A 24,664-nucleotide genomic window follows, 5' to 3' on the forward strand; every position below is an offset into this window, starting at 1 on the left:
AGGTTGCCTGTAACTGGTCGAAACGAAGCAGTTCCCCATGCAACGACCCTTGAAGGTCGCTAATCATTTGACTGGCAGCAGGCCAAGAGCAAAAATAGGCACCCTGTGCTCGTATTCCGTCCGACACCAAAATAAAGTGGTCGGCAAAAGCAAAGCACAGGCCGCTATTCGCTGCAGCACCCCAGGAAGCCTAGCCATCGCCTTTTTCCCTATTTTCTATTTACTATCTACGTCGTATGTAAGCTGCGCCAAGCGAACGAGCTCCGTGGCACGCATCACCTGCCAATTAAGACACCCCAGGCACCACTGGAATGCTCTCTACTATGTGATATTCGGCAGACCTGAAACGCGCCATTACTATGTATCCATTGTTGTTGGCACTACCTCCCACCGCTTTTAACGTAGGAGCTGATCGGCGTGCAAAACACTCCGTTGCACGTTTGCTCTTGTCAATTCGACTACTATCAAGAAAACAAGGCAAAAAGAATGACATAGAAAGTCCTACATATGTGTAAACAGCAGATCATCCGTGACGATCGACAGAACCCTCGTATTTGCCTACGTAAGACGCACCAAAGAACACACTTGACTCAGCTGGTCCCTTTCCGAATGCTCCACTGCCTTGCAGTCTGCTCCGCAGAACGATATGCATGTTCTGAAAACTCCTCCATCGGCTGCTCCTTCTTGAGATAAGATGCGCTCCAAGCGAACGCCAAGAAGGCCGTGCTGCCCTCTGGTAGGCTATCGACCATAGGCACCATCTATACCGACTCTTCGGCCACTCGAACCAATCGTGGCTTGGCTTAGCTACTCGTATTTACAAGTGAGTAGCCAGATACGAGGTACTCATGCTCGAAGGTTTTGGTGAACAAAAGACGCTTGAAAACTCAAAGAATGCAAGATACACAACATAGGCTCCGACGGATTCGGTCAAAGAAGAACTTTGATAAAACAACAACAGCCTGAGTCGAGTGTCTGAAAGCCGCTCGAACCCGACTGAACCAATTCGGCCTGGCCGGACAGGCTTACTCCGAAGTATTCTGGAAGTCGTACGGAAAAAGGAAGAGGTCGGAAGGGGCTCCCAGAAGCCCCCACTAGGTCACATCGCCCTGCGGGACGAAACATCCCGCCACGAGGTGTGGCTGGCGTAGAATTCGACGAGAACGGCAAAAGCTCATGTTTGTCTCCTCCTCGCTCTATATTCGCTGCTCCTTAGGTTCTGGTGGCTGGGGATGCCTACTCCGTATAAACTGCCTTCTCAGGTCCGCCAGCCACGTTTTCAAAAACCCCTGCACTGAACCGTCTAACGGTTCTGTCCCATTTCATTCTTCACCAATACTCCGTATGCGTATCCTTTGCGTTGCCTGATAGCATCACACCACCGTTCACCTGTGAGCTGACAGGCTCGCTCGTATCAAATGACCGATTTGGGGGCGATCCGTCTACCTCCTCTTCGTTACCCTTTTCATGTGACCTTGCGTGGTCGGCCGTTGTATCCCCTGATACTGCCGCGTCGTTGTCATCGTTATCATCGTCTCCCAACACGTTCTCCGCATAGCAGTCATGCTGGAAGACGAGCTTTCCCAACCAGCACTGCCCAACATTGGACCAATGGGCCCCCATTATGCTCTTTCCCAGAGGCTGGAATCCAAAGTCGCTCGTGAGCACCCGCCCGTACCACATCTCAGCTATACCTCGCTCGCCTCCACAAAGTACTTCGGCAAACACCTGGTGGTACTGGCGGGGAGATTCGTGACATGAGCGGTATAGCTCCGTGTCGTCCGAATGGAAGTACTGCGCTCCGTAATCCTTCTTTGGGCTGTAATTAAGCGAGCAGAGCTGGAGCAGCTTGCTCAAAATCGTACTCCCCACCCCTTTCTGTCGGTGGTTTGCATGCACAAAGACGTTGACTTTGACCGAATACCTACTGGTTCCATTCAAGCCGCCTGCCAATCCGGGCTGATATATCGAAAGAAAGCCAAATCCCATAACTTCTTCCGGTGTCTCGGTATCGTTTTGGCCGGCAATTGCGACAATGAACGGCAGCATAGATTTGCGGCAAATCGTGAGGATAGAAGAGATGTCCTCGAGATCAAGTGGCTCCGCATCTGTGGCCTGTGTTCCCTTTAAGACTTCCAAATTATAAATCTCCCGCACACCTTTCATATCGGACTTCTTGGCCGGGCGAATATAGTAGCAACCCGCCCGAGGACACACGGGACCAGATGGGCACGAAGCCGAACATGTTGACGATGCAGGTTTGAGTGTAGCAATGGCCAGATTTTGTGGTGACGCTGGTGAAGCAGGAGATATAATATCCGTCTTGGATGCCACCGTCTGTTCCATCGTGGGTCCTGTGTCGGTGTTTTCACGCTTAAGGTATGTCAGATCATCCTCAATTTGGTCTCCATGAAGAATGATGTATGCTTTACAAGCCGAGATGGCAGTTCCTGTCCGGCGTCGCATTCTGGCTTTATCGTCTTCCAATAGGCTGTCGTCTCGTAGCGTTTGAGGAAATGTCACCGGATCCAGCAGCTTTCCATTCGCAGCATCGATTGCACATTGCCAATGCTTCCATTTCCCGTTATCTTCGAAATGCGGCACCGATTTGTTCTCGATAATTCTACTGTTCCATGAGCTGACATAATTGGAGAAGCCTGTCGTTGTTGCAAACCGCTTTGATAGATTTCGCTTCCAGTCGGCGCCAGAGGTTTCCGTCATCTCATGCCTTGCAGCGGTCGTGTCAATATCTTCTGGTGGCACTACAATGTTACCACAAACGGCGGAAACACTGTCTTCAGGTCGAAGTACGGTATCCGAGTTGCGAAAATTTTCCGCTTCAACCGGGCTTGTGCCTTTTTTATTCCATGCTTGTGTTACCGCCATAGGAGATGCCTTCGTGAGACTTTGCGATTCTTTGCTTTTCTTAGCGATGTGTGTAGTAGTGCCTGCTTGTCGGTACGGAGTGAGGCTTTCGGCCGATAGGTTGTGGCCTTTCTCCTGGTTTTGTGTCGTGCCATTGCCCTGGGTGTTTACAGGCCCGCAGAGCTGACCACCATAATGAGTGCCGCTCACTTGCCTAGATCCGTTACGCGGGTACGAAAAGTGGTAATCGTTGCCAGCTCTAATACGCAAGTAGTCATGCCGATCTGCCGGTTTCCAATCTGTGGAGTGGCTAGAAGCAGCCACTGAACCAGTATGTGGTCCCATGGCGACGTCTCTCCCGTTAATGCATGTTAGCAGGGCATTGCGCCCATATCAATTCATACGAGGCCGGTGAACTCACGTTGCAACTGACAGACAGCCGAGGAGGAGCTAGCAGTGGCCAAAATAGAGGTAGAAGTAAAGAGCGATGGCCCTCTGATCCTATATAGAGACGGAATTCAGATCACGAACATACAGGTCTGACCTAAGTAGGTGCGACGAAACCCACGGCAAACGAAGATATTTGGGCAAGACAGCAGAATTATGAAGGACGTCGGTGAATTTTCAGTTTCAACAAAAGGTAAACACTCGTCAACAAAATGGGAAAGAGCGTTAAGTAGAGACGGAAGGCGCGATGCAGCTTCTCGCGTATGCGTGTTGCAGGGTATCACAAGAAATGGAAATGAAATGTATGCATCACTTCCGGCTTCTGGGGGGGGCTATTATTGGTACGCTTTTAATTGAGGCATTGTATGCCTCAAGATTCCCGCAATCAATCAGACATTTTACTTGTTTTATTTGCAGATTGCTAAAGATGAAGTCTGGTAGCGTACTCACAAAGCGCCATGAACAGGAAAGTTCTTAGATCACTAGGAACAGTTGCGAGGAAGTCACTGCTTTCACCACGACTTGCCGTGCTTGTTCGTTTGTTGGTGCCGACCATGCTGACATAAGCAAACATTATGCTAAAGAAACGGAGTTTAATATGGATGCTGCCCAAACTCGTCCAAGATCAACCACCGATACGTGCAGTACTGAGCCGAAGGCAGCACTGCGAACCATAATGTTGTCTATATTACGAAAGGCACGACTCAAGGACAAGGAGTTGCGCATTTTGATGCTGTTTGTCAACACCTGCCTTCCTGTTGAGTTGCGTTGGACGATTGTTCTGACGTAGATTATCACGTGAAGTGGGTTGGACAATGCTGGGAAAACAACCATTGTCAAAAAGATCATGGGAGAAGATGTCAATACTGTCAGTCCGACTCTAGGGTTTATTATAAAAACCATTGACTATGAGGGGTAACGTCAAGCTCTTCTAGGTTTTTCTGCTTCAAAGATACCTTAGCTAATTGTCTACGCACAAGCTACAAGTTGAATATATGTTGGTTTGCCCGAGCTCGGCAATTCTGCCCATACCATTCTAGCTAACACTTCATCAAGGGGACGTGGGCGGCCAGAAGACGCTGCGATCATACTGGCGTAACTATTTTGAGAAAACGGATGCGCTGATCTGGGTTGTGGACGCTACGGATCGGCTACGGATGGATGACTGCTGTACCGAGCTGCACGGATTGCTACAGGAGGAGGTAGGTGACTGATTTTTGGGAGAGTCTAGAAAAGCAAGCGTCAAGACTCACCAAGAAAACAGAGACTCTCAGGAGCGAGCTTGCTCGTATTTGCCAACAAGACAGACGTCCGAGGCTGCATGGAGAGCGATGAAATTGCGAACGTGCGTATCTGTGGCTACCTCACGTACTTTTCTCAAGAGAGCACTGCTGACGATAGTATTAGGCTTTGAAGCTTCACGACATTCGGACCCATCGGTGGAAGATTCTCCCGTGCAGCGCGATGACTGGGGAGAACCTTAAGGAAGGACTAGCGTGGGTGGTGGACGATGCAAAGGCTCGGCTGTTTCTGTACTGACCGTCTCATGTGCCGATTGCTGGCGGTAACCGAAGTCAAGCGGTGCCGAAATGATGGTTGGTTGTCCGCCTTTTGCATTGTGCGGTACACAAGGCTGTTCGATCGGCAGTGGTGGGGGGTGGCAGGGTATCATTAAAAGAAAACAGAACCCATTCTGTCGAATTACATGTACATACTCCGTAGTAGACGAAGCGCGTTGTACGAAGTACTGTGGCTCGGATATACGTGTGTGTATTACTCCGTATACTTGGTGCTATGTAAGATAGAGCGGGCCAGAAGCTGAGCTCACAAGATGGAAACGTCATAGCACCACATATCTCAGGGGGTTATGTAATTAATATGGAGCACCAGCAAAGAGCTCCGGTACTACGGATTAGGCGGCTCAGGTTTTACGAAAGTCCGGACTGTTTGTTGACGTGAGGATGCATGCGTATGCTCATACTCAACCGCCTCGTGCAAAATGTGAGACCAGTAACCACATTCATGCGCTATATGTAAAATGGGGCGCTAGGGGCTGTCTCAGCAGCGAATGGCAGCGCGCCCGCACAGAACAAAACGGACGCTAAAACTCCGTGATTGGCGGACTGTAAACAAGAGCACAACGCCGCTACTGTTGACCCCGTAACACGCTGGAAGAGCGGCCAATATTTGAAAACCATGATTTTCTTCTTCCATCGCCCGCTACCCCCCTTGGCTATCATCCCGCCGCTCCTTTTGCGCTTCTCCCGACACAGGTCAACTGAACGGCACGACTGCAACACCCGCACGACCGCACGACTTCCTGGCTCTTGCTCACACTCGGCCACCTTAGCTGTATCCGAAAAGTTCCAGCCCGGACGTGTCATGTCTGCGACTCTCCGGTGTGCCGACGAATAGCAACCTGGCTGGTCTCACGATCTGAAGAACGAACCATGTCGGACGAGGTGTCCAACTTCCTGCGCTCGGTCGAGCAGCTCAAGGATCGGCGGCTGGAGGAAGATGAGGCTCGCTCGCGCGAGCTCGAGGAGAAGATCCTGCAAGAGAAGCGGGAGCGCCAGGCGCGCCGAGAAGGTACGATAAGTCCAGTACTGTGATCGTGGGATGGCCCGTTCAGTCGGCCTGGCTGTTCCTTGTGTCTTTCGGTCGTAGAGGCTGGCTTTCCAGGCTGTCATTGGGCGGTCTTGACTGCGTTGCGTCGATGATGCCTTACATCCCTTTCGGGCAGGAGCTGGCCTCCTCACCGGCCGGCAGCTCCTTCCCTTCTTGCTTCTGAACTTGGGCCGCGTCAGGTTTCTGGAAGGCCTTCCACCTCTTTTCCCTGTTTTCTCTGCTAATGCCTTCCAGAACGTGCCAGATCAATTTCCCCTCAGAAATCGTCTCCCGCCAACACGCCACCACCGTCCTCGTCTCATCACCGCTACAACAGCTCGCAGTCGGATGTGCTGAAACCGGCGTCTCCCTACAACAGTCCCTCATCTCGTTCCAACAACCGTCCCGGTGGTTCTGCCCTGGAATCGAGCTCTGATGCTATGGGCACTCCTTCGTCTTCGTCGACAAAAGAAAACGAGTCCCCCTTTGATGCCGACGGAAAAGCATCCGCCACTTTTGGTGCGGGACGGACCCCGACGCTCTCGTGGCAGAGACGGCCGACGTCGCTCAGCGTGTCGGCCTCTGACCGGCCCAAGATACGCCCTCTCTCCATGGTTGCTGCCGAGAATGCTGCTGCTCGTTCGTCGGTCGTCTCTGTTGGCTCCCCTGGAATCACAAGTGTTGGCGGCGAATCGGCCGAGCCTGATGCTGAGCCTGACGTCTCGCGTGACCAGATTGCGCATGCACTGTCTTCCAAAGATCCGTCCTGGTTCCGCCAAACAGCCGATCGTGGCCTCAACTCTGCTGCGTATCGCCGCACCCAGGTTGAGGACAACGACCGCCAGGACATGACTGCCGCCCCTACTCAGCTGCCCGGGATGGTTCGTGCCCCTTCAACGGAGCCCGAGCCTGCCCCACAATCTCCCTCCACTTCGTCTTTCTCCGCCCTACAAGCCGGCACCATCCCGACCGGTACTGTCTCTCCCATGACACCCACCCAAAAGCTGGACCCTCCAGTGGATTCGCTCTCGTCGCCGCCTGCCTCCGGCTGGTCAACGCCCACGCGGCCACGGTCACCTACAAAGGGTGCTGGCGGCTTTGTCCAGAGCGCCATGATGAAGAGGAGCGACAGCGTGAAGCGATGGAGCGTCACATCGCCCCCTAGCCTTCAGCGAGTCGACAACGTTGCATCTGTTCGGCCTGAGGGCGGGCGTCGAACAGGCCCCCAGCCGGCCACCACGTCCCGGCCAACATCCAGGGACGGTCGGGCTTCTCCAACCAAGGCTCAGGCTAGCAATAACACAGCAAGCGCATCAGCCCCGGCGCCAGCTGAAGAAGAGCATGTTGACGCGGGCCACGAAGATGAAGAAAAGACGTCATCCCTACCCGTAAGCCCATCCAAGACAATGGATCCGCGGAGATGGAGCCCGAACAAAACATCGAGCTGGCTCGAAGCCGCGCTCAACAAGCCCGACTTACCGAAACCTAAGATGGCAGCCTCGCTGAACAACCAGCCCGCATGGATGGTTGAGTTGAGCAAGCAAAAGGCGCAGAAGGCCGGGAGCACTACCGGCTCCGAAATTGCGACACCCCCAACGCCTGTAACGCACAAGCATGAAGTAAAGACTGGTGGGCTGATGAGGTCGTCGCCAATGGGTGCGACTGCAGCAGCCGCCGCATTGAAGCCTTCTGTGCCTCTCCCTATCTCCGTACCTGTGCCTGGCCGAAGCGGACGAGGTGGCTTTCATACGCACTCGGCGTCTGTTAGCAGTATAACCGGCAAGAGTGGGATCGAGCTGCCATTGGCGCCAACTACACCAACGAGCCTGGATTTCCGGACCAACTTGAAGCCTCGCCAGCCACTGCCGACGGACACGAAGAAAGACGATGGTAATGAGAACGAGCTTCAGAGTGTTTTTGGCTCATTACGGCGTGCAAAGACACAAAACTTTAAGGCACCAGATATATTGAAGGACAACATTCTTCGTGGTAAGAAGTCGCTCAACTTCACAGGCGGGCCAAAACCGCGGGAGAAGAAGGATGAATTCAAGGATGCCATACTTCAGAAAAAGGCCGAGTTCCAGCAGGCAAAGTCAGAGGGTCGTGGCATAATGGCCAATGCTCTTGACCATGATGACGAGCCTGTTCTCCCTGAGGGTCTGGCGAAGAGGCTGGAGATGAGCCGTACGGGCTCCAAATCAATCTCACCGACCCGACGAAATCGAGCGACTTCGGAAGTAAACCCAGGAGCAGACGCTCGTCGGGCAGAGGCTGGCGTCTTCGGCCGCACAAGTCGAGCCTTGACTGTCTCGAAGAGAGAGACTGGCAATACCGCCTCAGTTTCTGCAGAGCAAGAATCGACTACGCCTTCCACCAGGGACAGCGGGATTCTCCGCGGTGGCCCTCAGCTGGGAGGTGGGAGCGCTCTTGCAAATCGGTTCAACTCGTCCTTGGCAGGAATGTTGGCGCGTGGCCCTCCTGGAGCGGCACCTGGAGCATCCACGGCGTCTTCCGGGCCGTCGTCTTCCGCTGCTGAAGCACCACAGGGGCCAGGACCTCAACTGACACACATGACTAAGGGTCGTGCCCGTGGTCCGAAGAGAAAGGCCCCGTCAAGCTTACAGCAGAGCAAATCAGCCGAAGAACCGGCCAAGACGGAAGATAACCCCCAAAGGTTGTCTCCACCACCCATTATGCCCAAGAAGATTGAAACGGGCACGAAGCCTTCTCCCCTGGTCGATTTGACGAAGAAAATGGGTCCCGAACCGACTGTCGCTGGCCGAAGCAGCGTGTTGCCGCTCGTCGACTCGTTCAGGAAACGAGCAGAGTCGACAACGCCCTTGCCAATGGGGGCTGCGATTCCGCCGCTGGAGTCACCGAGAGTTGGCGGGCGGCCGCGGTCTCCGACGAAAATCCACGAGCAAATTGCTGCCATTGCCGCCAGAGGTGCGCAGGCCATTCCGGCAGAAGAGACGGTGACCTCGCCGGTTTCTTCTCCGCGGAAGCTGGACGTGAAGAGGATGTCCAAGTTCTTGCAAGAAGTGCCAAGCCCGAACGCGGCGCCAGCAGTTGAAGTTCCAAGGCCGCTGTCGCCATCGAAGACAGGAGGTCCAAGGCCTCTGCCTCAACCGCGGGCACTCTCCCCTCAAAAGACGGGAGGCTATGTTCGGCCGTTGCCCCCAGCACCAGTGTCTCCTGAGGTTGCGGCACCACAGCACTCGATTGCTCCAGCGAGCATCCCTGCCTTCTCACCTCGACAGCAGAACAAGCTCGAGAGTCCGGGGCCGGAAAAACGGGCGGAGTCGCCGATACCTGCACCACTGTCGATGCGGCCTTTGTCCGTGTCGCCGCGACCTTCGACGACGCCGCCACCTCTGCTATCGCCTTACAGATCGGCAGCGAAGCAGGCCCAAGAAGTGTCGGGGATGCTGAAAGATTTTTTTGGACCGGATCGATCCCGGCGCACATACCGTGCAGACGTGGGAGGGCTACTGTCAAGGCGGCCAGCAGGGGAAGCGAAGGTCAACAGCATTTCGTCACAGCTCTTCCGGGTATCTAGCGATGGCAGGAAACAGCCGGTGCCTGCGCTGTATGAGCGGGTGCTCTTCGAGGGCGAGATGTATCTCTGCCCACACACGTTTGTCGACGAGCGGGGCGTTGTAAAGTGAGCGAGGTGTACTTCTGGGCAGGCGACGAGGTGCCACAGTCGATGGTGGAGGATACACAATTGTTTCTGGGCCAGGAGGCACGGGCGCTCGGCGGAAAGCTGGTGGAGCTGCGGCAAGGCAAGGAGACGGCGGAGTTTCTGCAAGCACTGGGCGGTGTGGTGACATTCCGGCGTGAAACGAGCAGCAAGTATGACCAGTTGGCACCAAGCATGCTCTGCGGACGGCGATTCCTCGGGCAGATCGTGTTCGACGAGGTGGATTTCGCGACGACCAGCCTGTGCTCGGGTTTCCCGTTCCTGATTACGCAACAGGGCGACTGTTACCTGTGGAAGGGCAAGGGCAGCCACGTGGATGAGTTGAGCTGTGCACGGCTGATTGGTATGGACCTGGCGCTGAAGGGCGAGCTCATCGAGGTGGAGGACGGACAAGAGGCGGAAGAGTTCTGGACGCTGTTTGGCGGATCGGGCAGCAAGGTCGGCTCTGCAGACCACTGGCGCCTGAAGCCCAAGTACGACGGCTACTGCGGACGGCTGTTCCGGTCCGATGCTGGCAGCCGCGATCAGGTGAGTGTACCCGGCCAGCTGTCTGAACATTGCGGGGATTCTGACCAAGGCTCGCAGGTTGTGGAAGTCCACTCGTTTGACCAGCGCGACCTATCGGCAGGCGGGATCTACGTGCTGGATGCGTTCTTCGAGATGTACATCATTGTGGGGTACCAGTCACAGGGGCAGTATGCGAGCTTCCGGAATGCACTGGACTTTGCGCAGGAGTACGCCATTCTGGCTGCGGGCGTAGAGGACCGGCCGTTTGTGCCGATTTCGACGGTGGTGCTGGAGGGCATTCCGCGGGATCTCAAGAGCGTGTTCCGGAAATGGCGCGACGATGCCAGCCCGACGCGCACGACCGAGACTGTCGGAGCGGTGCAACAAGTGGCGATCAAGCGCAGCCGCAGTTTGCGCGTGGTGCCGCTGACGGTAGCTCTGCAGGCCTTGGCGGACTAGAAGTCTTGTGTGTGATTGCATTTCCTGGGGGCGGTATTGCTTGCATTATTTACAAATGGGGTTTTCTTGGGACAGCCTCTCGCTTTCTCTTTTGGTAGGTAGTGCCTATCAGAGAGACAGAAACAAGCAAAGAATGCCTTTGTTCAGCTGCTGGAGAGGGAATCACTGCATGGAAGACGGCGTCGGTTTGCCATACAATGCATAAACCGGGAGGGAAGAACAAGGCGTCTGTCATGGAATGGTGACTAAGCGAAACTGTCTGTTTTACTAAGCTTGTCTCGTTGCTATTATATGATCCCTGAGCACCGTGTCGTGGAGTCTAGCTGACTTGGTGTGCCCCCATGTGACATGTCGTCCTGCCGTCGGGACAAGACGACCTGTCCGTGATTGTAGATAGTCGTCTAGATCTAGTCACGTAGAAGCCTGCCTGACATGAGCCATGTCCGCGAGCGTGTAGCTGTCTCTAGTCAGTCTAGACGGCCCGGTGGCAGGAAAGCGACACGACAGGCGAGTCTCTCAAGAAGGAAAAGGAAAAAAGTTCCTTTGTTTCTTTGTTTTTTTTTGGCCCTATCGTCGTTCTCAGGTGGTCTGCATCGCGTTGCCGTCTGGCCTGCCGGCGGCGGCTGACGTTGGGGCAGCAGCGGTGTTGGAGGTGGGCGGGAGAGCGGTGTTGGTCTGCGGCGTTCCGGGCAGCATTCCGAGCATGTCGATGGTGCTGCCGCCGGCATCGGAGCCGGGCGTGCCGCCGGTGAGGCCGAGAGGGGGTGAGGCGGAGGCGGAAGCGGAAGCCGAGGCAGAAGCGGAGGCGGACATGGAGCGGTTGGTCAGGGAGACGGTGTGAGCGGGAGCCGATGTGGGAGCCGAGTGGGAGGAGGGAGCAAAAGAAGAAGCAAGAGCAGGAGCCGTGGAGGGCGTGGAAGTCGAAGCTGACGTGTTGGTTGTCGTCGTGGGCACGGAGACTGCATTTCGTCCGGGTTCCTGTCCCGACTCCTGTCCCGGCTCGTGTTCCGATGTCTTCGCTGTCCCTCGGCCGCCGCCGGTGCTCTCGACGACCCGGTCGACGTCTGGCTGCAGCTCCGGCAGGGCCGATCGGATCTGGCCGGCCAGCACGTCGCGGAACTGCGCAAAGGCGGCGCGCTTGCCGGCGCGCAGCTGGTTCGTCCGGCGGACGAGCTCGACAAACTCGCGCGTGTAGATGTCGGGGTTCCGGCCAGCCTCGACGTACTGCACCAGGTCGCGGGGAACGGACGGCAGGGCGGTCGTGGTCGTGGTCGTGGTCGAGGTCGTGGTGCTGCTCGCGGCTGCGGCCGACTGCAGCGCTCGCGACAGCACCTGCACCTCGGCTACCAGCGCGTCCAGCGTCGTCTGCGGACCGGCCGCGTCATACGCGCTCGTGTGCAGCATCACGTTGTACAGCGACTGGATCGTGTCGCGGATGGCCGCTGCCAGAAACGTCAGCACTGGAAACTCCACGAAACGCCTCGAACATGGGCACAAGGGCGAGCACGAGACACACCTTCGGCCGGCGCCGTCGGGGACGGCTCAATCGGCGCCATGGCTGTCGCTCGCGTCAGAACAGCACTTTGGAAGAAGAGACGTGGAGGCGCAAAACTGGCTGCTGGTCAACAACGACAGCGTGTCGGTGTCTCGATAACGATGCCGCGGATTTCTGGGATGCGGATACAACACAACGTCGCTTCCACAACAGGATTAGCGCCACATACACAGCTGCCTCACATGGATGACTAATGCTATGCCATTCACGTATGCACATCAGTCTTGCCTGCACTGAAATTTCAACCATTTTGCACTTTGGAACAGAACAACAGACAAACTCCTATCTGATAAAAACTTCGTGTCCTCTGAGCTTCAGGACCGGATCTTGTCCTAGTTTCCGCTCCATCTCTTGTTCCTATGCTATATGCATCCTTTGCTCCATGGACTTGTCTTGTCGAGATCGCCCGCTTCGTCATTGTTGCCACCTTCTTATCCCGAGGCCCCGGCCAATATAGCTCGATAAACATGGACAACTCCCCTAAGACCAGATTCCAAAAACGCCTCATTGCCAGTCATATCTTACAACACCAGGCATAATCGTAAACGAGCAGCTGTGGTTGAACAGCGCTCTATGCTTTTTGGTCGCCTTTCCGCCTTCCCGCCTCCTACTTTCGAAGCTTCGGCCGCGCAAGACTGTTAAGCCGGCTCATGGTCAGTACAGGGCGCTTCTTCGTCGATGACATGGGCGTCTTGGCCGACGCCATGCTGAGCGTCTTCGCTGCCGACATCGGTGTCTTGGCCAACGCTGCCGCAAAGCTGCCCGTCGGCTGCGCCTTCTTCTGCGGTGTGCCTCGCACGCTGCCGCTACCGCTTTTTCCCATCAGTCGCGGCGCCATCAGGGCTTCGCCCTCAGGCACACGCTCATTCTTCCGCCGCTTGGCCGTCCGCTCGGCTTCCTCCTCTTCCGCCGTGTCTTCCGCTTCGCTCACACGGTGACGCTTCTTGTTGGCAATGCCATGCGGGATGTTGTTCAATGCCATCGGCCGCGAATTCTCCTTGTTCGGTCCGGCTGTGGCCACCACCCCAGAAAAGGCGCTGCTGGCGCCGCCTCCAGGGAAGCTACCCGGAACCCGGTGCGTCGTTCCAGTGGCCGTCGACAACCGGACCTGACGCACGCTGGCCTGGCCTGGAGAGGCCCCAAACCCAGCCGGCGGCTTCTCCCCAAAGCAAATCGTCTTGTCGCTGCGGAATGTGAATGTTCCAGGAACCGACGCCTGAGCTTCCGGCGGACCGGCCGTGGCTGCAGCTGTCACTTTGTCTGTCTCTGTGGCTGCGTCTGTGGACGGAGCTTCCGCATTTCCATCCAGTCCCAACAGGAGAGGATGCTTGGACAGGTCTGGGTACAAAACAGCCCCAAAACGGCGTACACTGGGCGACTCTTTCGCCGGCGTCGATGCAGTCGATTGATCGTCCATCCCGGCTGCTCCTTCTTCGCTCGGCTTCAATCCCGTTCGCGGCATGAACGATCTGAACAGAGACGGCGATTTCTCTGCGACTACCGCCCGCTGCGTTGTCGGCGTGAAAGCCACATGCTTAGTCAGCTTCCGGCTTGGCGTCGTGACCGCGTACTTCAGCACCGGCTTGGCCACACGGGGAGGCGCTGGTGTCTTGGAAAACGGCAGTGTGGGCATTGCTGGCATAGGGAGTGCACGCCTCTTCGCTACCGTGTTGGCAGTCACCACAGGTCGTTTGTTCTCGCTGCCTGTCTCGTCCTCCACCAGACGCACGGTGGATGCCGGCTTGACCTTTGCCAAGTCGAAGCCGCCAGGTGCCTGCAAGCTGCTCGTTGTCGCCGACTTCTTCATACCCGATGCAAACAAAAATTTGCTTGCCGTCTTTGCTGTGCCGGGTGTCTTGATACTCGTCGACCGAGATAGCAGTGATCTGGTCGGTGTCATGAGACCAGACGGAATCTGAGGCCGAGGGAGGCTGGTCGCAGGAGCAGGAGTCGGAACAGATGCAAAAGCAGTCAGAGGCGCAGTTGTCGTTGGGCGTGGCAGCGCGCTTCCATCGCGAGAGATGGGCCGGCTGCTAGACGCATCATCGTGCACGCTCTGCTTGACACGCTTGGCACTAGGCACGGGCATATTGCTATGGAACGCCCTGTCCTTCTGTGCCGACGCAGTCACCTTTCTCTCCTCATTGGCAGCAGAAGCAGCAGCAGGTGCTGTCTGGACCTTCTTTCCCGTCGACGGGGCCATGACAGAGGAGCCGGCCTGCTTGGGCGTCTCGTCCAGGTTGGCCTTGGACTGGGTTCGCTTGAGGCCACGCTTGGCGCTGGAGAGCGCTGTTGTCGGTGCTGTCGGCGTCTTGACGGGCGTGAAGCGACCGGGTACCGCACGGAACGCCGACGGGTGGTTCTCGATCGAGTCCATCTTCTGGAACTCGGCTGAATGCACGTCACTGAAACGCCCAGCCCGGCTCTTGGGCTTGGCAATCCGGCGTCCGTTGGCATCGAACTGATGTCCCTCGGCCTCTTCCTTGGCCGTTTCTTCGGCACGCTCGACCTCCATGTCGGCACGGATCTTGAGCGTCTCCTCGCGCAGCTCCTCCATCAAGTGGAGCGCTTCCTTGCTGAGGCCCATATCGGCCGTCTTGGGCTCGCCCGTGCGCGTGAAGCGGAACGTGAAGGACGACGACGGCGGCGCTGTTGCCGACTTGGACGGCGTCTGCTGCAACATAGCCGCTGTCTCTTCGGCCGATTCTGCCACGTATCGGTCAGGCCGTGCGCTCTTGCGGACGCTATCCTGGCGCACCGACGGGATGTCGACGAAGCCCAGACGCACTGCGGACGACGGTGGAAGCAGGGAGTTGTGGGACTTGCTCGGGTTCATCTCCGAATTGGACGGCACTCTGGGCGAGGAGCCGGCCGGCGTACGCGGGGCGGCCGGTGAGTTCGTCATAGCCACATGCTCGTCCCGTTCACTGACCGGAGCAAGACTCTTGTGGGGTGTGCCTCTGGCTGGCATCTGCAGAGTGCAAGCGTCAGCAATCTCGGTCTGCACCGGTCTGCTGCTCGGTCTGCCTACCTTGGAAGCACTAGCTATCCGAGCCGAACGGCGCCGCGTCATTGGCGCCATGGTGCTGACTATGCCTTTGTGTAGTTTTGTCTTCGTCACTGTTCGTCTTGTTCGTATGGGATTGGGGCAAAATGGGCGGTAAAAAAGGATCGGGGTAAACAATGATGTTGTCTTATCGACAGATAAAGAGCGATGATGTCAATTCTTCCGGGGTGATGTCGGCAGCAAGGGCAGGAGATCTTTGACCACGGAGCACGCGCCAACAAGAGGTGTCGTTGACATTCCTAGGCTTCTTTTCTCCTCAAGACAGGAAGTAGAACACGGGAAGTGAGGGCGCGTGAGATGGTGGCTTTGTTTACTTTTGGTGGCCCAAGCTCCACCTGCACTAGCACCTGAACAGCGCAGCACAGTGAGTAGATACAGTGTGCACATTTCGCACGGCTCTAGTCACGTTTTGCTATCACATGATCATGCTACAGCAACTCGTGATATTTCGCGAGCAACACATGCTTTATACTCGTTATACTCGTATGACAGACGTGCCAAACATCTTCCAGTCAAAGACCACAAGTGCTCCTACATGAGCAAATTTCTCATCGTGTGGCTTCATCGCAGAAATATATGCCCAAGGGCAGAGGCGAGAGGGCCGTCAATAGGAGTCTGCAAGCGCAGCAGGAAGCCACTAGCAATACCTGGTCGTCGGCTCATAGTCGTAGGGAAATAAGCGGCACGACGACACGACAATCTGTACTTGTACGAAGAAGCTGAATGCGGCAGGGCTTGCCGACCGACTCGAACGGTGGCTGCTTGGTCACCACACAGACTCGCCAGGTCCTTTGCCAAATCTGGACGAATTGGATGGGACAATACTCCGTACGGAGTGAATCCGTGCTTCCTGGCTGAAACCCATTGTTCACCCAAGATGGTAATGGATCCGAGCCAAGCTTTCAGCTGCCCTGGTCCTGGCCGCCGTCCTGCACCGATACGAGCAATGTCGATGGAGGCCGTTCCATCCAGTACTCTGTGGAAACAAAGAAAGCCAACGTACTATGTAGGACGTTCCTGCGTCAAGAGTTAACGCGTCATCCAAGACGCTCAGGCTTAATTTTATGTGGAAAAGGAGGCGAGGAAATAGTGTGCCGGTTCGGGCATATCGCGCGCTAGAATTTTTCCAGAAGGTGCCCGCAGTGGGCCTAAAAGGCGTATTGTACACCTTTCCTATGTATTCCACGACTCGTACGAGTACTCGCAGAGCTGACCGTACGAGCTGGTCGTATTGCCTTTCCCTTTCCTGCTTCGGCTCAGTCATGTCGTCTTATAGCAGCGAGACGGCCGCCAGATCGAGCCGCAGAGTCTAGACCGAACTGCTGTCTGGCTCAGCAACGACGGAAACGCAGCAGATCGCTGTGGATGCAGCACCAGGGTATCTTATGTACTACTATGTATGTATCTTGCAGGCAATTCTCCGTACGTCGCGGACAAAGCGGGTCTCGCGGAATTTATGGATACCTTGTCTTTGTGCATCACCTTGTTTTGCGCCACAGTGGCAGTTTTATGCAGACAGACTGTCCGCCGAACGGAGCACTTGCAAACTCGACCGCGTTCAGCTCCTCGGAGACGCTTCATCCATCGCGAATGCGTATTTTTGCACGAGCATCGTACTCGTAAGTGCTCGTACTATGTACTGGCATCCTGCATGCGGAAGCAAGGGGAGAAGAGACACGCTCGCACACTACGGTACATGTGCATACCGCATTTTGCGCGCGAACCTACGGCGTATCTTACATAGTAGGCAGCGCCGGAGTCAGATACCTGTACGGAGTACTCGTAATATGGTGCGGGTATCTCAACAAGCAGAGTTTGCCGTCTACTCCGTAGTTTGCCGTCTAGTTTGCCGGCCTAATGCGCTTCGGTGGACTCCGAAAAGCTTGGACCATTTCGCTCGACGCCAAGAACGGCTTTCTCCCACACCACCAAATGGCTCAGGTGATTGGAAAAATCCCTGGCCTATTTTCTTTATTCTCACTTGGAGGGAGAAAATTTCCCTATTCGAACGTCGGCACTTCCGACTCTACGGACTCAAAAGCAGAGGACTGGACGCACGGCAGCTCGAGATGGATGCAGATGACAGGACGGCCTCCGTGCCGGAATAGCAGCACTGTGGGTTCTGGAGAGCCCCATATACCGGAGGCAATTCCCAAAAGGATAACAATGCTAGCTCGCTTCCAAGAGACCGTCTGGACTCGCCTTTCTTCATCGCTCATTCAGCAAAGCCCGATTTCGGCATGGCCAAAAAGAGAGCAAAGTCGACGGGGCTAGCAAGAGCGCACTAAAAGTGGAAAGGGGAGACAGGTGGGGCTGTCCCGCGATGTTCGCAAACCATCTCCCGCTGCAAGAGCACCTTTTTAGCCACCGAGCAGTCTCTAGCTGCGGGCACCAAGGGGAAAAAACCTGCTCGCCCAGATCGGGAGAGCAGAGCGGCGACCACGTATCCAAAGTCGCCTGCCTGGACGCCCAGGCCAGCGAGACTGGCAACAGCGTCTTATGAAAGGCCTTACCATAATCCGGCCATTATACAGGCGCCGACGAGAGTGTAAGGGTCTTACGTGCTCAAAGCCGTTGCAGAATGATTGCCCGGGGTTGCCTGTCGGTGGAGCATAGACACCTTGAATGGGCAGGAAAGGCACTTGCACTTGTAGAGAAGGGGTGGGGAGAGCGGCCGGTGACGAGTAAGATACTTGGAGGCGTACCTTTGTAGCGGTGGGTGGTATGGCTATCGCCAGCAAAGGGTGGACAAAAGGTGGAGGTGGGAAGGAAAGACCAGAAAAAATGAAAGGGCGCGTACTTGCTGCTTTTATTTTTTTTCTAGAACCAGCCCGCCCCCAAAACCCCTCTATCCCCCGGGTCAATTTATTTGACAGTTGGATTCTCCTCAAACTCATTCACATTACATAAAACCAATTCATTTCTTCCTTTCTCCTCCCTTACGGCCTGTCATTGCCATCGCTCTTATCTTTCGCGACAAGTCAAAGCAAGCACACAATCGCACTCGACATTGCGCGGCTCTTTCCCCAGCTCCCACTGCATTCTCATTACACATCGTTTTCCCCTGGTACCGCCGCCACCCACTTTATCTCTCTTGTCTCTGGTCAACTCGTTACCTTTCTGTCACTTTGTCCCCCCTCGCTGCACCTCCAGCCGGCCAGGTCGGCCTAGCTCTGCTCTTCCAGAGACCCAGCTTTGCGGCTGTCTTGATCTGATTGGCGGTCCTGGAGAACGGGAAGTACTTGCTGGAAGCAGAAAGGAGAGACGACGTTTCAGTGCAGATCACACACACCAGCCCTGTAGAGGAGAGCCCGGTTGGAAGCAACTGCCCAAACAGATCTTAGGTCTGTGTTTGTTCGAGGACTGGTAGAGGTCTTATTAGCCTCTCTTCCAGTATCTGCACTTCTCTATCGCTTGCTGCACGTCGATAGACTAGACCCACCTCTTTTACCGGCACCGAACACCTGGACGTCACAACCGATTATTGCTATACGTCTGTCTCGTCCGCGTGCTACCTCCAGCATCTCTTCTTTATTTTGCCATCTTGTCTTTCGCCCCATCCACCCCCGCTCGAGGCGCTTGCCGTCCACCGGCAGACCAAGGCCATGGCAGACATAATGTCCATGGATAAGAACGACAACATCAAGCATGACTCTGATGACTCGCTCGACTCGGGCGACGAGGGCATGCAAGCTCCCAACGGTAGCAACCACGCTGCATCCAACTCGCAGGATGGCCAGCCGGTAAAGCGCAAGGGCGGCCGCAAGCCGGTAAGTCGAAAGAAACGCGCACTACTGCGCCGCCTGGCAGACGGTCTGGGAATGGAGCTGACGACTCTCTAGATATACGCCACGTCAGAGGAGCGCAAGCAGCGGAACCGCCAGGCGCAGGCCGCCTTCCGCGAAAGACGAACTGAGTACATCAAGCAGCTCGAGGAAACTATCCGGGTGCACGAGCAGAATTTGCACAACTTGCAGACGGCCCACCGGCATGCTGCCGACGAGTGTCTTATGCTGCGGTACAAGAACTCTCTATTGGAGCGCATCCTGCTCGAGAAGGGTCAGTCGTCCCCTGGGCATTTGTGTACCCTCGATCATCTCTGACATCCCGTTCTGCTGTAGGCATCGATGTGCAAGCAGAGCTTCGCGCCAAGACAGGAAGTCCCAGTCTAGGTCCCACGCATATGCCACAGAACATGGTGCAACCACCACCAATTCCCCGGTCCATCTTGAACCGTCACCATGCGCGCAGATCCAACTCTAGCATCGCACCGAAGCTCGAACCTGGCGTAGCTTCCCTGCCCGGCCATCCCACTCCTACGTCTGTGGTTGCATCACCAAAGAGCCGGCCCACACCATCGTCTCACTCGGCCTCACCTACCGCCTCGACTTCGGCTTACGGTGCATCGCCTGCTGCTTCTATCAACGACCCTTCGTCTTCCATCCGACCTGTTCTCCCTGTGCCTCCGCCACCTCCACAGATGATGCAAGCGCACCAGGCGCATCAGGCTCACCAAGCTGTGGCAGCTATGAAGGCAAGCCAGCTGGCCGGCATGGCGGGAATGGTAGGAGCTTCGCGCACGCTTCAGCAGCAACGGCAGCAGCAACAACGACAGCAGCAACAGCAGCAGCAGCAGCACCAGTACCAGCAGCACCAGCAGCATCAGCAGCATCAACAGCACCCGCACCACCACACTGCTCAGCACCATGTGCCGCAGCACATACAGCACCAGCAGCAGCCCTCGTCGCATCCGCAGCAACAACATGCACCGCTGCCTTCGCCGCAGCCGGTGACACCACGGTCTGGGGGCGTTGGCTCGACGTCGTTCTATCCAGCTCCATCTTTCCAGAACCATATTGAGCAGTTGGGCAAGTTGACCTCTCCCCCTTTCAGCCCCATCCCCAATCAGAGCTTTGTCGTCCTAGATTCATTCTGTATTTTTAGAACAGGAATACGACGCCGCCGACGATATGATCGAAGACCCGAACGAGAACCCCGATACCCCCGCCGGTCCGTACGCCAACCACGCCTATTCGACTGGTCCCCCGCCGTTGAGTCTCGCGAGTCCGGCCGCGAGCGCCCCACCTTCGACAGCATCTTCCGTTATCGGCGGCCAAAACGGATATCCATCTATGACGCAGCTTCTCGACCCTGCTCTGGATTGGGACCCTTTCGGTCTCAGCGCGAGCATGCAGTTCCCCACTCAGTTCTCATTCGATACGAGTAACACGAGGTGAACGTGGCAATGAAGCTCGTCTGATCACCGTCCTTCAATTATCTCGCCTCAGGTTTACGACCACATGGCGTGGCCATACAGGCTTCTCGCCACCCCTGTTTTTTTTTTCTCTCTCTTCCGTATTGAAGAGGATTCCTGCCTCAAGCAGGCACATTGTCCTAGCACGATTATGGACATTCGAATGCATACGCACGCACAATCATACGCACACACCTGGCGCGCGCACACGCACACACATATCACCCCTTCTATCATATACCTAGTGCTTTTCTGCATTTTCTTGATACCCCCCTTTTTCCCTGTTTGCCTCGTCCGTCTTTGTCATTGCTTCCTCAATTCAGGACTGCAGACAGTGTCATTGTCAAAGGGAATTGTGTTTTCAAAAGGAATTAGGGGCGATTCATATTTTACTCTGCATTTTATGTACAATCATCATGGGCCAATTCGGAAAAGGACAGGGGTCTCGGTTTTCGGATGTGACCCCCCGGCGGCAAGAGTTATGATTTTTTTCTTTGGGGTTTGCATGCCGGAAAAATGCCGATAAAAGGAAGCCAAAGAGAGATTCGGTTTGGACAAAACGTCTCCATGTGCTGTGGCATGCTTTGGGAAAGGAGCAGAAAGCGGGCGGCGGCGAAACTTCTCTCGCCATGCTTTGGAAAAATCAAACGGTTGAACAGTCTTAAGGGAGAAGCAAAGCCTCAGGCATGATTAATGAGGGCACCCAACGGTCATCGCAAGTCAGTCAATAAGTGCCATGACTTGGGTTTTTATTTTCAGGCGGAGCCGTGCCAAGGATCATTTCTCGGCGCGCGGCAGATCCAGCATCTCCGCGTCACGGCTAGCTCTGTTTGTTTTCTGTTTTGCTGTTCATTTTAACAGGCCTTCCGTTTTTCTTCCTCACTTACCTTTCTCTCTTTGCGGGTGTTGATGTCACTGTTCCTCTTAGGAGCCCAGCTTGGGGGCGAGAGCCGCCGGTTTGGGTATACCGTGTACCTATGTATGGATGGTGCATATGCACGCGGGTGTGTGCGAATGTGTGTGCGTGAGTGCGTGTATGCAAGGGTCAAGTCTCATGGACATGTGCACGGCTGTTCAGCGCAACCCTATACGACGTACGAGTACGGTAGGTTTTCAGGTAGGTCAGGGGTTTCGTTTATTGTTTTGTTTTCGCATGCGTTATAACCTAGTGCACAAGTAATATAGTGTTTTCTGAAGACGAATGTGACCGTTGTAGCTTAAAATGGGGAGTTGTGAAGAGGCCATGGTGACGCTATTACGTACAAGCCAACCAATCCCGAGCGTAGCCATATGACGGAAAGTTTGGAGCACATGGCCGTGTGGACTGGTCTGCGTGCATGCCAGCAGCCATATGTGCAAGCCAGATGACTGCCTAAACCTGACATCATTGGCGTGCTCCTTGGCAAGGGAATGGGCAGATACTAGGTCGGGTAATAGGGGCGGTTCCGTACTCTCGGCTATTCGTGGATACTGTCCAGAAGCACGCAAGCACGCGACCAACCGACCGATGAGCGCGAGCCAGATGGAGACGGTTGAAACAGCTGTCCGCTCGTTTGCCTTTTGTGGAAGCAAGCACACCCGGCTGCGAGTCGGAGAAACGAGGTTGTGAAGAACACACTGACCTTTGCCAAAGGGATCGTTATACAATGTAATTAGCAAAGGCTGTGGTGGCTTCGTCTTTGCAATCTGTAGTGGTGCATTGTATCCCCTTTATCCCTTAATCAAGGCACAGTACGAACCCTCCGGTTTTCTAACACTGTAGTAACCCAATCCAAGATCTTTTCTGTGCTACTTCTACGACTTCTGTACAACAGCGCAGCTATGATGCGGCTTCGATGGTGGATCTTTGATTGATGTCAGTTAACAATGGAAACCCCCCTCGGTTTCTAAAAGGCATAATATGTCCGGTCAATGGCTGGTCCGCGTTCGACACTTTCTATCCATCTGGACAGAATTCTTCTTCTGTATAAGCTTGTGAACGTACGGGCAAATAAAACTCGCTATATTTTATATTTTTACGAGGACCTGAAATATACTTAAATCAGTGGCACGAGTTATGATGATGGCTGACAGACCAAACGTTGCACGGAGTATTGATAATTTTCTCCTGAACATAGAAAATTGCTGTTCAGTGAGTTCATTACAGGTCCACTGGTGGACCACAAGGCATATTATCTGTTGAGTTACAGTTTGTCCTAGTATACCAAGTCACTCCGTGATGCCGTGGAATGTGTAGTATATAACCGTGAGCTTTGTGATACTCGCATGGAGAATATATAGCCATCGCAGGAACAGAAGTATTGCCATTTTCTTGTAGTTCCCGCCCTTATAAACGTCAACTTCTTCATACTTATAAGTCTATGTCTCCCCCGAAATGTGAAGGTGCGGCCAAGAACTGCAATTTTCGCGTGCCTTCCATTTTGGGATCTAAATAATACTGGTGCTGGTCTCTGTGCCTGGATGGCCATTGTCTCTATATTTTTTACAACCCTTCTCTTTTATTTTTATTTGAAGCAATTCCACAAGACTCTGTCCAATATCAAATACAGAGGCTCCCAAGCCATTTCCCCCTGCTCAAACGTTCATCTACCACTCAGATCCATCATCAAAGGGGACAGTAAAATCATCTTTCACTTCGATCAACAAATTTTTCAAAGCGTCTAATTACGCTACCATGGTCCTCGTCAGATTGACTGCCCCATCCTTACCTGACCGTTCGGCCTGGGACCCTTTCCATTACCATCCTTCTCAGAGAAAGCTAGACGAAGACAGCTTCGCTGAGATACCATCAAACCTTGGAGGGAACGCCGCTGATATCGAAGTGCGAATTGCTGGCAATCTCGAACGCTTCGATAAAAACTTTGGATCGGCAGACCTCGATTTTGAAGAAGCTGTAGTCGAAGTCGAGGTGGAAGACGAAGACGATGACGACGATGAAGACTCCTTCTCCGTCCTTTCTGATGACGGCCTGACCAAAAACATCGAAACGGGCAGGCTCCTCTACTCTCGCAAACAGCTTTGGGCCTATGAAGAGGGCCTTCGGGACCGAGAAACGGTGACCCTTGCCGTGGGAGGCTCTGCAAAGGCGGTAAAGATTAAAGAGAAGACATGGAAGCACCGATATCCACCCACAAAGCTTTCACCTGATATCTTCAACCCTTCATTTGACGACATTCTTGTGAATATTGAAAACTTTATCGACTGCTACAAGTCCGGCTCTGTGCCAGTGACAAAGTGCATCAAACGCCAGTGCCCAGCCCCTGAAAAAAAAAAAAGCTAGAATGCCAAGAATCGTCCTAGCTGACAAGGCCGACAACGGTGTGTGCCTTTTGCTACACTTCCTTGTTTTTTGTACTTTCTCGCAATTGCTTCTCACATGTCTTCATAATATACTAAATGCTAATTTATAGAATACCACTGGGTTTCTAGACTTGGCGGATTTTCTGAAAAATCAGTCACGGCCAAACACGAAAGCGAAATCCGGGGTGAAGAGTGGAATGTTTTGGGCTATTATGATGGCATGGAGCCCCATAAGGCAAGTGACGAGCCACTCCAACCTGAATGGGAAGATCTTGCTCAGATGCCATGATCTCATGTCTGTGTGGCGTACTGAACGGAGCAATTTGTAGAAAACAAGATGAAAGGCTCAGACTCTACAATTGACTGGATCTAGATAGAGGGGCTAGGTATAATGCATGGAAGTAATAAGTACGATCTGAAGTTGATCCCGTTTCACGAATGTGCGACAACCCCGATGTATTTTCGTGATGCAGGCGCTTACTTGAGTGCACTTTGTCGTGAAGAACTTATTCATCGAATCGCCTCGCCGTTACTGAATCTGTGATCCAGGGTCAGTAAGTAAGTACGCCGTACTGGAGAAAACGCCGATCGGTCTACCACAATCCGACCGCCGAGGTCTATGACGAAGTTGGCTGTGGGTCCAAGTGGAAGTCCGTTCAGCTCCACGTGCAACGTCCGTGCACACACACTGTACGGAAATGTATACGCACAGTAGACGAAGAGCTGTGAAGCCCTAATGTAAAAAAAGGCAAAAATAAATCACACACATACATTTGTGGGGCTCAGAGAGAGCAAGTAATATTATGAGTAGCTCCATAGAGGATGACGGTCCCAAAACCAAGGGAAAAGAAGTAGACAGCTCCTTTCGCGACACACTGTATACATGCTTGCTTAACAGCC

At 54.5% G+C, this 24,664-nt stretch overlaps 6 protein-coding genes across 6 annotated transcripts; 3 read left to right on the forward strand and 3 right to left on the reverse strand.

Moving 5' to 3' along the window:
• Positions 1-1,329: 1,329 nt before the first annotated feature.
• Positions 1,330-3,210, reverse strand: CMQ_7388 (uncharacterized protein; the record flags this gene model as incomplete). Its single annotated transcript, XM_014314393.1, has 1 exon — positions 1,330-3,210. One exon carries the CDS (start codon positions 3,208-3,210, stop codon positions 1,330-1,332), a length of 1,881 nt encoding a protein of 626 aa, XP_014169868.1.
• Positions 3,211-5,762: 2,552 nt separating this feature from the next.
• On the forward strand, positions 5,763-10,588 carry CMQ_7664 (gelsolin domain containing protein; the record flags this gene model as incomplete). Its single annotated transcript, XM_014314669.1, has 4 exons — positions 5,763-5,901; positions 6,175-9,578; positions 9,662-10,150; positions 10,208-10,588. The coding sequence occupies 4 exons, from the start codon at positions 5,763-5,765 to the stop codon at positions 10,586-10,588; spliced, it is 4,413 nt and encodes a 1,470-aa protein (XP_014170144.1).
• A 579-nt stretch (positions 10,589-11,167) lies between these two features.
• Positions 11,168-12,144, reverse strand: CMQ_7743 (RNA polymerase 2 mediator complex protein; the record flags this gene model as incomplete). The annotated part of the gene is made up of 2 exons (XM_014314748.1): positions 11,168-12,030; positions 12,105-12,144. 2 exons carry the CDS (start codon positions 12,142-12,144, stop codon positions 11,168-11,170), a joined length of 903 nt encoding a protein of 300 aa, XP_014170223.1.
• A 606-nt stretch (positions 12,145-12,750) lies between these two features.
• On the reverse strand, positions 12,751-15,225 carry CMQ_7456 (uncharacterized protein; the record flags this gene model as incomplete). The annotated part of the gene is made up of 2 exons (XM_014314461.1): positions 12,751-15,114; positions 15,175-15,225. The coding sequence occupies 2 exons, from the start codon at positions 15,223-15,225 to the stop codon at positions 12,751-12,753; spliced, it is 2,415 nt and encodes an 804-aa protein (XP_014169936.1).
• A 3,590-nt stretch (positions 15,226-18,815) lies between these two features.
• Positions 18,816-20,447, forward strand: CMQ_7725 (bzip transcription factor; the record flags this gene model as incomplete). Its single annotated transcript, XM_014314730.1, has 4 exons — positions 18,816-18,980; positions 19,053-19,269; positions 19,332-19,729; positions 20,160-20,447. The coding sequence occupies 4 exons, from the start codon at positions 18,816-18,818 to the stop codon at positions 20,445-20,447; spliced, it is 1,068 nt and encodes a 355-aa protein (XP_014170205.1).
• A 2,691-nt stretch (positions 20,448-23,138) lies between these two features.
• Positions 23,139-24,053, forward strand: CMQ_7057 (uncharacterized protein; the record flags this gene model as incomplete). The annotated part of the gene is made up of 2 exons (XM_014314062.1): positions 23,139-23,698; positions 23,894-24,053. 2 exons carry the CDS (start codon positions 23,139-23,141, stop codon positions 24,051-24,053), a joined length of 720 nt encoding a protein of 239 aa, XP_014169537.1.
• Between the last annotated feature and the right edge of the window lie 611 nt (positions 24,054-24,664).

This window comes from Grosmannia clavigera (genome assembly GCF_000143105.1).
Source record: "Grosmannia clavigera kw1407 unplaced genomic scaffold GCSC_173, whole genome shotgun sequence".
Classification (NCBI taxonomy): domain Eukaryota; kingdom Fungi; phylum Ascomycota; class Sordariomycetes; order Ophiostomatales; family Ophiostomataceae; genus Leptographium; species Leptographium clavigerum.